The 14,210-nt window shown below is 33.2% G+C and overlaps 1 protein-coding gene across 1 annotated transcript; it reads right to left on the bottom strand.

Moving 5' to 3' along the window:
- Positions 1-1,028: 1,028 nt before the first annotated feature.
- LOC107963401 (FCS-Like Zinc finger 17) lies at positions 1,029-2,039 on the bottom strand. The gene is made up of 2 exons (XM_016899933.2): positions 1,655-2,039; positions 1,029-1,542 (listed from the first exon to the last, which is right to left on the bottom strand). The coding sequence occupies exons 1-2, from the start codon at positions 1,972-1,974 to the stop codon at positions 1,389-1,391; spliced, it is 474 nt and encodes a 157-aa protein (XP_016755422.1). The 5' UTR covers positions 1,975-2,039; the 3' UTR covers positions 1,029-1,388.
- Between the last annotated feature and the right edge of the window lie 12,171 nt (positions 2,040-14,210).

Here is a 14,210-nt window from a genome sequence, read left to right on the forward strand (position 1 = left end):
TAGGACTGTCCCTTACTGGCCTCAATGTTTTTCCATTGAATTCAATGAATGTTTGCAGCGAAGGAATTGATGGATTTGGTAGCGAAGTAAGCATGGAAGGTGAGTGAAATCGACCCCAACGATGAACGAAACATGAGATGGGTTCTTTCGGTTTTGGACTAAAATGATAATTTGTTATATAATTTTTTTTAGGGTTATATACCTCATTTAAATTAAAAGAAAAGTTTGGGGGACTAAAATCATAATTTTTAATGAATAACAATAACCTAAATTTTAATTTAGTTATTTGGAAAATCAAATTTTAAAAGAAAAATTCATGTCAGTTTTTTGTTTGTGATTTTAACAGGAATAACTAAAATAATTGAACTATATAATATAGATATTTAAATTATTTTTTTTTAATTTTGGGTATCTAAAATGAAAATTTTTATTAATTAAGTGACTATCTATATAATTTATCCGAAATAAAATTTTTAATTCTTTACTATTTAACTGGATAGCTTAATTTTTCAAAACAACACATTTTATTTTTTTTGGTGAAAAAAGATGGGTAAATTTCATCATTTATAAATTTGGGTTTTGCAAAAAACGATTCCAGAATACATTTTAAGAAACTTAAGAACCATAAGTAGTAGGAATTGAATTGAATTAATTAAAATGTCATGCAGCTAAGCCAAGTAACAATCCACATATGACAGTGATGACTCGTCAACCACTATGAAAAATGCCAAGATACCATTATCTGTAGCCATTTCATTATGCAGCCATAGGATATATGTCAAAATCAAAGTAAATGGACTGTGCAGAAATGCAAAATATCTAGTCGGACATCAAACATCAATCAAACACTGCCCATTACCGCCTTTTAGTGGGACATTTTTTATGCAAAAAGACGGCCATTTGAATCCAGGATTTAACTCTAATGCTTTATATCCAGTTATTTTTAGGAGATTTTTTTTAAGTTAATATAAATCTTTCTCATTTTCACACCATCTAACAAAACTCAATTATTCTTTTATATATATATTTAAATTAGGCAATTATTCTCAGCATAAATTTTTTATTTAAATTAATCATTTTAAAGAACCAATGTAAGAAATATCACGTAAATAGAAACTTAAATTTATCCATACTTTTCTATAAACAAAAAAAAATTCCAGCTGGCATCACTTGTACTTTGGGCGTCTCAAAATTTGAAAAAAAAAACTCCTTATATATGATCAAATTTGTTCTTCGTTTTTATAGAAAAGGAGTCCCCTAATAACGAAACTCAACTGCACCTTTTGCTGAAATCACTAACAATTAATTATCAATTTAATGATGAATAATAAGATTATTGCCCAATGGTTTTGGTTTTGATGAGGCGATTTATTTCTCCGGCGGAGATCCTATTTGAGGAGACGGGTGTGTCGTCGGCCAGAGACGGCATTACAGTGCCTATAAGATGGTATCATTTGTTTAGAAGACAGTTCAAGTTCCCTCATTTCATCCAAAACAATTTGCCTGCCCCTGCACTCTATGCTGCAAAACCCTTGGTCACCCCTGCGTTCACATTCTTTCTATTACAATTAACTTAATCCATTTTATATTTACTCATTTGTTGTAAAGAGCACGAAGATATACAATATGGCATTGGCATGGAAGTATTAGTTACCTGTACATGAAAACTTCTTTATCTAGGCTTAAGTTCTTGTTGCACAGATAACATGATTTGAGAAAGCAAGAATATTGATTAGGTTGCAACTCATGAGCACGATGAGGGTTAGTAGAGGTGGGAAGGGTAATTTTCAATGGAGGCTTAACGAGAGTAGCAGATTGTTTTCCCTGTGGGATTTGTGTAAGGATTCTCAGCCCAACAACAACTGTTGAGCTCTTACAAAAGTTTGCAGAAATGGGGTTGTTCTTCTTCTTGCCCTCTTCACCTTCACTGCCTTCTTCTACCCGCTTGAAACGCCTCCTAGCTTTCATAATCATTTATATAAGTGGAGAGCTTGAGAGACAAGGAAGATGATCGGAGAATTTAAGGCAATGGATATAGATTTCTGAAGTGAAGGAGTGATGGATATTTAAGAGCACTCCTTTTACCATAAAATATCATTTCGTTGGTAAAAAGTGTAATGGTCCTATTTTCTTTCAAAATATTGGAGAAATTGAAAGATTTCTAAGGCTTGTTTAAGTGTATTTGGCCCACCAAGAATGAGACTGCTTGGAGTTTCTCTTCATTTTTAACCTCTCACTTTTGCCAACACATGAGAAACGTGTTAAAAAAAGTTTAAAAAATTTTTATAAATTTAAATTTTAGTCTCTATATTTTTATTTTTATGAATTTAACCTTTTCATTTTTTAGATTTTAAATTTTAAATTCAATTATGATCTTTATTCAAATTATTTTGTTAAATTTAAGTTTTATTACAATGCCATTATTTTAGTTACATTGTTTTCAAGTCAATATTTTATTTATTTTAAAATGTTACACTAACAAATTTAATAAAAAATTTAATAGTATTAATAATTAGACCTAAATTTTAAATTTTAAAAAATAAAGGGACTAAATTCATAAAAATATAAGTATAAAAAATTAAATTTCAAACTTATAAAGAATAATACAACATGCATATTTTAACCTAAAATAGATAATGTAATTTCTTTTTTTTCTTTTTCGTTTTCATTTGTTCTTTAATCTTTTAGTAATTAATCTCTTTTTTTTTTCGGCTTGCGACATCTTCTCCAAGGGCAGAGCTAGGGCCCGTCCCCCTAAATTTATTTATTTTTATTTAGATTATTTTATAATTAATAAAATTTTAAATTAGTATTGAACCTTTTAAAAATGATAAATATTGTATTTAATTTTTTAAAAATGATAAAAATTTCTAATTTAGCCCCTGATCTTATCTATACTACTAACTTAATAAATGGCTATGCTTTACTACTAGTATCTATACTATGAGTAAATTATAAATTTACTATTTATACTTTAATTTCATCATTTTTAATTTCTATACTTTTTGAAATTTAAAACTTCAGTTCTTACCGAATGATAACTGTTAAATTCATTACGTTAAATTATGTTATTTCCAAAACTTGAGCTAACAAATATATTATCATGTGTAATGTCATGTTAGCTTTCTATTTCCATATATTTCTAAAAAAAAATTAATGGATTTAATTACTGTCGTTTGTGTTATGGCTAAAATTTCAAAATTCGAAAAACATAGCAACTAAGAATGATCTAATTGGATAACACGACTAAATTTACAACTTTTCGCATGGTACAGGACTAATAGCAGAATCTAACCAAACGTATTTAACTGTTACCCCATGAATAAAAATTGATCAATTCAAAACATATAGGTGATACGAGCAACTCGGTCCAATTTAAAGGCCATAATAGATATGGGATTAGTTTCCCTCAAGGCTCAATTACGAGATCTAAATCAAAGCAGCTAAAGTCACAAACCTCAACTTATTCGTTCAAGACTTTATCATAAAAAAAATTCGAAAAAAAGAGTTGAAGCTTCAAGACGATGGATTTTGAAGCGAGGATGAATTAGAATGGATAAATTTTGTTTGTGGGCCTAAACTCTCAATTTATGATGACAAGCCCATGCGAAGAATGTTAACAAGCTTAGGCATTTCATTTCAAGGACCCTAATCAATCCCAGAAGCTTAGGTGTTTCATATTGAGTTTGAGTCCTAAGTTTAATTTTTATTATACATGAGCTCAATATTATATTTATTATCTCTAATTATTTTTTATTTTTTTTTATTATAGATTTTTTTATAATTATTAAGTATTTTAAGTTATTTAGGAGTTTATGCCAATAAAAAAGTTTAGTTTAAAACTACTTCTTGTTTAGGTTAATTAGAGTCCTAGTATACTTAAGAATTTTATTTAGATTTATTTAGCTAGCCTAAATAAAGGCTTCTTCATTGTTCATTAAGTAGACAATTGTTTTCATTAATGAAGTTTTCAACTCTGGGAGTTTTTTTCTTGTGCAAGATTTCTTTCTTGTGGCTTTTAGAAGTAGTTTTCTTCTCGATTTTCTTGAGTTGTGGGAATTCATTCTTCACCTTTCAATTTGCCAATAATTATTTCTTGGAGGGTTGATTAGAGCCATTAATTGAGTTTGTTGGGATTTATATCTCAAAGGGTTCAATTAAACATTTATCCTTCTATCCATTATATCCATCGGTTTATTCAATCCATCCTCCACTTTTAAATTTTGTCTATTTATTTATTTATATATTTTTATTTTTATTTGTTCTTTGTTCTCAAATTTCTTCTTTTACTGTTTTCAACTTCTTTCTTACTAAATTAATTTACTTCTTCTTTTCATATCAGATCCAAATCTTTCCTTCTTGAGTCAAACAACTTGAATTTGATCCTAGTCCGCTTCTTTTGCTTCAATCTCGCATCAATTGGTATCAGATTTAGGCGTTTTAGGTGTTCTTTTTATTTTTATAAACTGATTTCCAACGAACAATCTCAAAACATTTTTTTTTCTTTTACCTAGAAAATTTTTGAAAAATAAACATTTTTCAGTGGGTAAACGTTTTTCAAATGTTTTAAAATTTTACATACTTTTTCTTGGTACTATTTTAGAGTATAAAAAAATATTTTCCACAAAAAAGTGATAAAAATACAAAAAAACAAAGAGAATATGAATGTCGAAACCATTTTTATTTTGAAAAATGGATGTCGACTTTAAAACGACAATGGAGTCGCCACCAATCCTTTTTTGTTTAGGTGTGATCGATCATTTTAATAAAATATTCCGGTTTATTAAAACAACGTTTTTGGTCTACGAAAAACTAAAAAACGGATTCGGGAGTCAGTTACGCGCTAGGAAGGATTAGCACCCTCGCAACGCCCAAAATTGGTACCGTATTGATCAATTAACGTCCTAATGTTGAAAATTTGAAAAAGATTTTAAAATACAATTCCTTTAAAACGTTTGGATAACTTGAATTGGATATTGAGATTTTCTCGCTTAGAAGGAGTAAGATATCATATCCAACACGATAGGACACAACATTTCAAACCCTCGATACAAGATCATCTTATAATTTCCAAAACTCATGCATTTGAAATTTCAAAAGGATATTTGGCTATCTGGTGAAACAGTAAGTCGAAACCCAGCATGATTGGGCACGATTTCTCGAATTTCCAAACACAAAATATTGCCTCATTTTAATTTAAGAAAACATGGACGAAATTTCAAAAGGATATTCAGTTATTTGGTTGAACGAAAAATCGAAACCCATCACGATAGGGCACGATTTATCGAATTTCTAAACACAAAATATTTCCTTGTTTTGAGAGGTTTTTTAAAATGAGGATGATTATAAAAGCGATCTAAAGTATATAAAATAATTTTAAAAAAATTAGTATCCATTCAAGATAAAATAATATATAAAACTCTTTAAAAATAATATATAAACAATTCAAAATATATAATGTGTAAAATTTTTTTTGAAATATATAATATATGAAAATATTAAAGTAAATAATGTATAAAAATTTGAAATGAGCGTTATATAAAAAGTTAAAATAGATAATAACAAAAAAAAGTAAAAAAATAGATAAATAAATAGAATGTTAATAACAAGAGTGAAAAATATATATAAGAAAAATAATAATGAAAAAAATATTAGTATATAAATAAAAATAAAAATATAATAAATAGAAATATAATAATAGTAGAAATATAAATAGATAAATAAAAATTAGATAAATAATAATAGTATTAGAATAACAAAATAAATATAAATAGAAACATAAAAATAATAGCAATAATATATTAAATTAGTTAATTTGATAATAAAATAGCGAAAATAAAAAAGAATTAAATCGAACCTTAAAGTAAAATTCTGGGGCGAATCAAAAATAAATAAAAGGAAATGGACCAATTTGAACGTGCAAATAACAAGGAGGGACCAAAAGGGAAATAATCCCACCCTTCAAAACGCACAGCTTTAAAGAGGACCCAAAATGCATTCAAAACGAATTTTAGGGCCAAAAAACAAAATGAAAACTTAATTGCAAAACAATAAAAAAACAGAAGGGCTAAAAGCAATTGGACGAATTTAGAAAAACAAAAAAAAATTGAAATGAAATGGACAAAATTCTCACGTAATTGAAAGAGAAAAGAAAATAATTCAATTCCAATGGAAATAGGAAAAGAGAGAATAATCCAATTTCGAATTGAAATAGGAATCCCAAAGTAATTCATCCAAAAGTAATTGGTTCCCTTTCAAAGAACAAAATATCCCTATTTATATACATGGGGTTTACTAAAAATAGCCTAAATAATTATAAAATAAAATCAAAAGTAAAAATCACATCTTTCTATTTTTAGCCTTTTACCAAGTCAACTAATTTTGATAACTCCTTGGCTTTCTCCATCTTTTTTATTTGGCCACAATTTAATGATTGCCTTTCAATTTGGCCCCTTTTTGACTTGTTTTCGACTGATTGCATCCTTTGGCTTCTGTTATTATTTTTTGGAGCCAAGGCCAAAATTAGCCTATTACAGCTACCCCTCTTTGTTCATTGTCGTGTGACGAGAATGGAGCAAAGACTATAAAATGGCCAATTTTGCCTGGGCCTGCTGAGTCTCGGCCCTTCTTTTTTTCCTCTTCAAGTAACCTCGCTTTAACCCACTACATCTTTAAGGGTATAGGAATTTTCATTTCCATCTGATCTGCTACTGCTTAGGGAGATATGATTTGTAATCTTCAACCCATTTCCGTGCTGCTTAGGAGGATAAGGCTAGTCTTCAATCCGCTCCACTACTCTTAGGGAGATAAGATCTGTAATTTTCAACATGTTTCCCTACTGCTTAGGGGGATAAGGCTCACCGTCTGCGATCTTCCCTACTACTGCTTAGGGAGATAAGATCTATAATTTCTAGCCTGTTTCCCTCCTGCTTAGGGGGTTAAGGCTTATGATCTTCGATCTGTTCCAGTACTGTTTAGGGGGATCTGTATTTTCCAGCCTGTTACCCTACTGCTTAGGGGGTTAAGACTTGGGTCTTCAATCTACTCCACTACTGTCTAAGGGAGATCTGTATTTTCCAGCCTGTTACCCTACTACTTAGGGGGTTAAGGCTTGCTGTCTTTGATCTACTCAACTACTGTTTAGGGGAAATTTATATTTTCCAGCCTGTTACCCTACTGCTTAGGGGGTTAAGGCTTGCTATCTTAGATATGCTCCACTACTGTTTAAAGGAGATCTGTATTTTCCAGCCTGTTACCCTACTGCTTAGGGGGTTAAGGCTTGCTGTCTTAGATCTTCTCCACTACTGTTTAGGGGAGATCTATATTTTCCAGCCTGTTACCCTACTACTTAGAGGGTTAAGGCTTGCTGTCTTCGATCTACTCCACTACTGTTTAGGGGAGATTTATATTTTTCAACCTGTTACCCTACTGCTTAGGGGGTTAAGGCTTGCTGTCTTCGATCTGCTCCACTACTATCTAGGGGAAATCTATATTTTCCAGCCTGTTACCCTACTGCCTAGGGGGTTAAGGCTTGTTATATTCGATCTGCTCCACTACTGTTTAGGGGAGATCTGTATTTTCTAGCCTGTTACCCTACTACTTAAGGGGTTAAGGCTTGCTATCTTCAACCTATTCTCTTGCTACCTCAGAAAGATAAGGTTGGTGGCTAAAATCTGCTCCATAGCCGATACATGGAGATAAGATCTATAATTTTCACCGATGTAGCTACACTGTCCTCTTGGGAACATGCCCTATAGACTCGGTTTCATATGTCTATGTTTATGCCAAATGATTAGAATGTTATGACCAAAATGAATTAGATGCTCCTAACCAAATGTGTTATGAATGATATGAATGTAGAAATGTCATGAAAATGATTTTTTTTTAAAAAATTTTGGGATGTCATTGCTCATTATTCACCAGAATATCACTGTCGTATTATGCTGCCTTCCTGCTCGGCTAGCACTTCTTAACAAAACCCGTACAAACAACCCAATTTGCTCAACTAGTTTGCCCATTGTAACTTCAGAGTCCCCTCCACTGTATCTTCTGGGACATAAAGTTCGTACTCCCACTGCAACTTCAAGGGAATAACATTTGGTTTCTTTTATTCATCCTGCTGCAACTCAGCGGTATAGGATTTGTATCATCCTCAATCAACTTGATCTGTTACACCATTCCCTGGGTGCAATAACCTGTTTTGTATGCCTGATATCTGCATGAATACGGAAGACCATTTTCTTTTCTTGAGAATGATCGCATTGCTCGTTCTTCATCAGGATATAACACCAATGTAATTTCTTTTTGGTTCAACCAATATCTTTGACAGAAAATCCAATGAGATAATCTCAATTTGAGCTTAAACATTTTCAATCTATTGTGCTTGGTGTGTTCTAAACAATAGTCCTATTTTAGATTCTTGTACTATTTAGAAACTTTCAGAGTAATATGCAAAACCCCATTTATGAAAGTATTATTAGTCCATTAATCGTTATTTCGATACGAAATGCTTGGAAAAGATCATAACTGTGGACAAGAGAAAAAAATTAATTGAGAGTATGACTGCAATTTAAGAAAGAAATTTATTGGGATGCATCTTGAAAAAGAATAAGATAATAAAATATAGTAAATTAAAAATGAAAAAAAAGAAAAACTAGGTGCCCCAGATATCGCAGCTTGAGCTTCTCTGTACCAACTTCTTAAGGACCATTTTGGATTCAATGTGTTTAGGAGATCTAGAGTACTCTATCGATGCCCCAAGATATAGCATACCTCCTCTTTGTTAATTTAGGCATAGCAAGACTACCGCATGCCTCACTTTGATCCAAATTTGAACCGCCCTTTTCGGGTTTTCAACTCAAATCCCCTTTGGTCTCAAGGAGCCATTTGCGAGTTTTTGCCTTGGCCTCTCCTGTTTCATTTTCTTTTCTTTTTTCTATTTTTTTAAAATATTAATTGTGACTGAATCTGAGTTCACCGGATTGGGTAGGTCCTTGCCATCCATATCAGATAATATCAATGCCCCTCCAGAAGAGGCCTTCTTTACTACATAAGGTCTTTTCTAGTTTGGCATCCACTTTCTTCAGTAGTCCTTTTGTGTAGGAAGGATCTTCTTTAATGACAGCTCATTCTTGTAGAATCCTCTAGGGCAAACCCTTTTTATCATAAGCTCGTATCATTCTTTTTCTGGTGCATTGGAACATGACGAATAACTTTCAACCTTCTTTTTAAATTCAACTGACTATATCAGGATTGGATTTAGTTCTGACAAGACTCGGAGAAAAGAAATCTCGACCTCAATAGGCAAAATCGCTTCTATAAATCAATGAGGAAGGTGCTACCCCGGCGAATGTCCTGACCAACGTTCGATAAGCATAGAGGGTGAATTGTGACTTCTTATGTCAATATTTACAAGTCTTGGTCATTTTCCCCACGATCTTTTTTCCTTTTTTCTTCCTTTTTTTTTTTTGCTTTTGTTGTGCCATTCATTTTGGGGTGATATGGTGTTTGGTCTTGAACATACTGTAATCTTTTGATATTGTGCAGTTGTGCATAATCTTTTCTGGCATTTTTGGTCGACATTTTCTCTTCTTTTTTTTATGACTATTGACCTTGTAATATTGTCATATGAAGCGACCTTCACCCACTTCGCGAAGTAATCGATGATCACCAAGATGAATCTATGTATATTAGACGAGAATGTCCTGATAACATTCATGCCCCACATATAGAAACTCTGTGAAGAAATGGAGATGGCACATAAGTCTTGTCTTCCTCTATTTGGCATTTACGGCATAACTGATGCAATCCCCTTTTATAGTGGATCAACAGTACCCAAACCTCATGATTAACCTGGCTAACGTAAAACCATTAGCACGTATCTTTCAAGCACCCTATAGCATCCTTAAGTTTTAGTAGCCTAGGCATATATTGATGTAATCATGTGAAAACATCTTTGAATTGGGAATAACCCAATGATATCTCGCTTTGTCTTTGTGGTGGGCTAGGCTTCGACCTTCACCTCTTTCTTAGGCTCGCAATGTCCACTGACCCTTTATAGTGTAGGATCTGTTTTTTATCCTGTTCTACCATTCCTAACAAATCAGGATATAGGCTACAATCTCTTTCATCTTCAAAGTCTTGAGATCAGCTTAAACACATATCTCACCCCAAAAAGGAGTCAGTTACAACGTTGCTCATGTCGTTGATATCTGGAGACCTATTGTAGGTACAAAGGCATATTTCCAAATAATAAATGATTTTAAGGATGATTATTTTTATGATATGTTCATGAATGAATAATAAAAGAATATTTAAAAGACAGTTCAAAAAACAAAAGAATGTATACTATGAAATGGAAAAAATGAAAGAATATTTGCTCAACAAGGAACATTTTATTGAAATAAAAATTCTAGACACAAGCCTATGTCACAAAATGATTCTTATTGTCTCTAGGCTTAAAGCAACAAGCGTGTTTTGAATATTACTCTATATTAGCTCTAAAAATACAAGGATCTCTTCCACAATCTCATTGTTCAAAACACTTCCAAGTATGCGAGGATTTGGAAACTTTTATTCCCCGATTCTCTCTTCGGATATGTCATTCAGATTTCCCGATATTCCTTCCTCATATTCTCGACTATCGCGTTTACCCTATTATCAGTATGATTGGGTAACAGATTTTCTACGCCAGGTGCATCATCGAATTTCACAACACCTATTTTGATGAGCCTTTCGACTACCCTTTTGAAAGAGGTGCAGTATCGAGGTCCCGTGACTCCCGCATGATATTCACAGTGGGTGCTTGCATCATACTATTTGGGGTATGGAGGTTGCAACAGTTTTAAGTAGAACGAGGATACAACATGTGCATCGAATAGACTTTTGAACAGCTCCCGATACGTTATTGGAATGGGACTAAACTGGAGCTTCTCCGTGTTTTGCTTTGTATTGAGCTATTATCTTGACGAAGCTTGCTGGCCCATGACCATGTTCTTGGTTGATTTACCATGTTTTGCATAACCCACGCTCACATTGCTAACCTAGTTTTCTCTCTTTTTCGGGGCTGACCTCCTGGTGCTTTCCTCAGCCTCTATCTTTCCACACCTTATCGCATTCTCTATCATTTCACCGGACATCATTATGTCTGTGAAACTCTTAGTTACACTGCCCAGCATGTGATTAATGAAGGGTGTTTTCAAAGTATTAATGAAGAGCATGGTCGTTTCTTTTTCAATCAGTGGTGGTCGGACTTGTGTAGCAATTTCCCTCCATCTCTGGGCATATTGCCTGAAACTTTCGCTCGATTTTTTCTCCATATTCTGTAACGTGATCCTGTCAGATGCTATGTCTGTTACATGGTCTATTGCTTCATAAAGGCCTGTGCTAAGTCCCTCCATGATCTGATTTAGGTGCGATTCAGCTGATTGTACCATTTCGCTGCAGCCCCTGTCAAACTGTCCTAGAAACAGTGAACTAACAACTGATCATTGTTGACATGACAGTCATCCTCCGACAAAACATCGTGATGTGGGCCTCAGGGCAGCTGGTTCCATTGTATTTCTCAAACTCCTACATTTTGAACTTCGGAGGGAGCACTAGATCTGGAACTAAACTTAACTCCTTAGCATCTATTCCGCAATGATAATCAGCGATTTCCAACACCTTTAATTTCTTCTCCAACCATCTGTATTGGTCTTTCAGTTGCTTTGAGAATTCTGCTCTTGCCTTTCCTGCTTTCGCTACATCATCGATGTCAGGGTCTATAGGATTTGCCCGATTGTTTTCAGGGTTAGAACACGAGCCCATTGAGACATTTATCAGTGCTGAAGTACCAGTCTGATATTGAGGTTTGATATTGACAAACACCCCTTGTGGTGGTACTGGGGTATTTGTTGGAGTGAAACCTGGAAGGTAAGCAAGGATCTCACTGTCATCCTCAGTATTGACCGTGGGACTCTTCCTTTTTTCTGGCCTTCCATTAGTAGCTGAGACAATTGTTTCATCATATTCTTTTGAGATTCCAGCATATGATCCTTTATATCCTGCTGAATCTTGGCCAACTGTTCTTGCATCTGTAATTGCAATTGATCCTGCATTTCCTTTTGCATCTGTTCCAGTTTTTCCAACCTTTGATCTATAGCTTTGGTTTTTTCGTGTGTAGTATTGATGTTCCAGGGTAACAATAACATGATTTCTCATTAATTAGGGTTCTTTTGTGAAATTTAATGCACATGATACTATGTAATACAAATGCATGAAATGAATGCAAAAGAAAGAAATGTGTTAATTCCGAATTCAATTCCTTTAGAACAACTTTTCTAGAAAACAAATTCCTTTACATAAAACGGGTTACATATGTGGCCCTGCCTTCATGTTCCAGGCAAAAACACTGTTCATTTTCTTCATATTCAGACGCTAAAATCAAATCTTCTGAATTATCTCCTTTTTGCTTGATCTGGACTACGGCTCCTTGTTCACTCATCCTCTTAATGCTCGTCAGCTTTTTTACATAAGTCTAGACATTGACGGCTCTCGAATAATCTTTATCGACTTGAATCCTCAGGTAAAATCTTGTTTTCCTCCGTGAACTGTCAGCCTTCTTCCGTTGTGTTTACTTAGTCCATCTTTAGACAACCGTATTATAATCCACTTTATCAAGAAATTCGTTTTCTTATGACAAACTGTTCTATTTAGTAATCAAATATGAATCAACACCTCCTTTGTATGATGATGTAATGAAATTTAGTCATAAACAAATCAAAACATGTTAGCACAGGAGGAAAAAACAATATAGGACACCTACTTGGGTAACCACTAGGGTTTGGAGTGGCTCTACCTAGGGTTGGGCTCTTAAGGCTCGCTATATGCGGTTTGGTTCTAAAGTAGAGGTACCCGAACCAGCAAATTCCTCGATCCTCACCCATTATAGGCTCATGTGGATCGAGTTCAGTTCAGGGGAATACATTTCCCTATGGCCATGCGGAGGTGAAAACCTCACGAAGACATAGGTACGAATGTATCTCGGAAGCAGTCCACTAGCCCATGCGGAGGTGAAAACCTCACGAAGGCATAGTTTCTCACTCCCACTTTAAAAGGTGCAACCACAACGGTCATGCAAGATGATGCAAGGAGACTTTAAAAACTCAAAATGCAAAACATGATTAAAATGACCAAAACCATAAAACCCATGAAATGTAATAAAAGAATCATATGTTAAAAACCAAATTTTAAATTTTCAACAAAAGGACAGAAAACAATCAATTTTATGACTTGACTCTCCTATTAGTCCCCAGTGGAGTCGCCAAGCTATCGAAACCATTTTTATTTTAAAAAACAGAGATCGACTTTAAAACGAAAATGGAGTCGCCACCAATCCTTTTTTGTTTAGGTGTGATCGGGTCACCTTGTGATCGATCATTTTAATAAAACATTTCGGTTTATTAAAACAACGTTTTTGGTCTACGAAAAACTAGAAAACGGATTCGGGAGTCAGTTACGCGCGAGGAAAGATTAGCACTCTCGCAACGCCCAAAATTGGTACCGTATTGATCAATTAACATCCTAATGTTGAAAATTTGAAAAAGATTTTAAAATACAATTCCTTTAAAACGTTTGGATAACTTGAATTGGATATTGAGATTCTCTCGCTTAAAAGGAATAAAATATCATATCCAGCATGATAGGACACAACATTTCAAACCCTCGATACAAGATCATCTTATAATTTCCAAAACTCATGCATTTAAAATTTCAAAAGGATATTTGGCTATCTGGTGAAACGGTAAGTCAAAACCCAGCACGATTGGGCACGATTTCTCGAATTTATAAGCACAAAATATTGCCTCATTTTAATTTAAGAAAACATGGACAAAATTTCAAAAGAATATTCAGTTATTCGGTTGAACGAAAAATCGAAACCCAGCACGGTAGGGCACGATTTCTCTAATTTCCAAACACAAACTATTTCCTTATTTTGAGAGGTTTTTTAAAATGAGGATGATTATAAAAGCGATCTAAAGTATATAAAATAATTTTAAAAAAATTAGTATCCATTCAAGATAAAATAATATATAAAACTCTTTAAAAATAATATATAAACAATTCAAAATATATAATGTGTAAAAAAAGTTTGAAATATATAATATATGAAAATATTAACGTAAATAATGTATAAAAATTTGAAATGAGCGTTATATAAAAAGTTACAA

Source organism: Gossypium hirsutum, chromosome A06 (genome assembly GCF_007990345.1).
Source record: "Gossypium hirsutum isolate 1008001.06 chromosome A06, Gossypium_hirsutum_v2.1, whole genome shotgun sequence".
Lineage (NCBI taxonomy): Eukaryota > Viridiplantae > Streptophyta > Magnoliopsida > Malvales > Malvaceae > Gossypium > Gossypium hirsutum.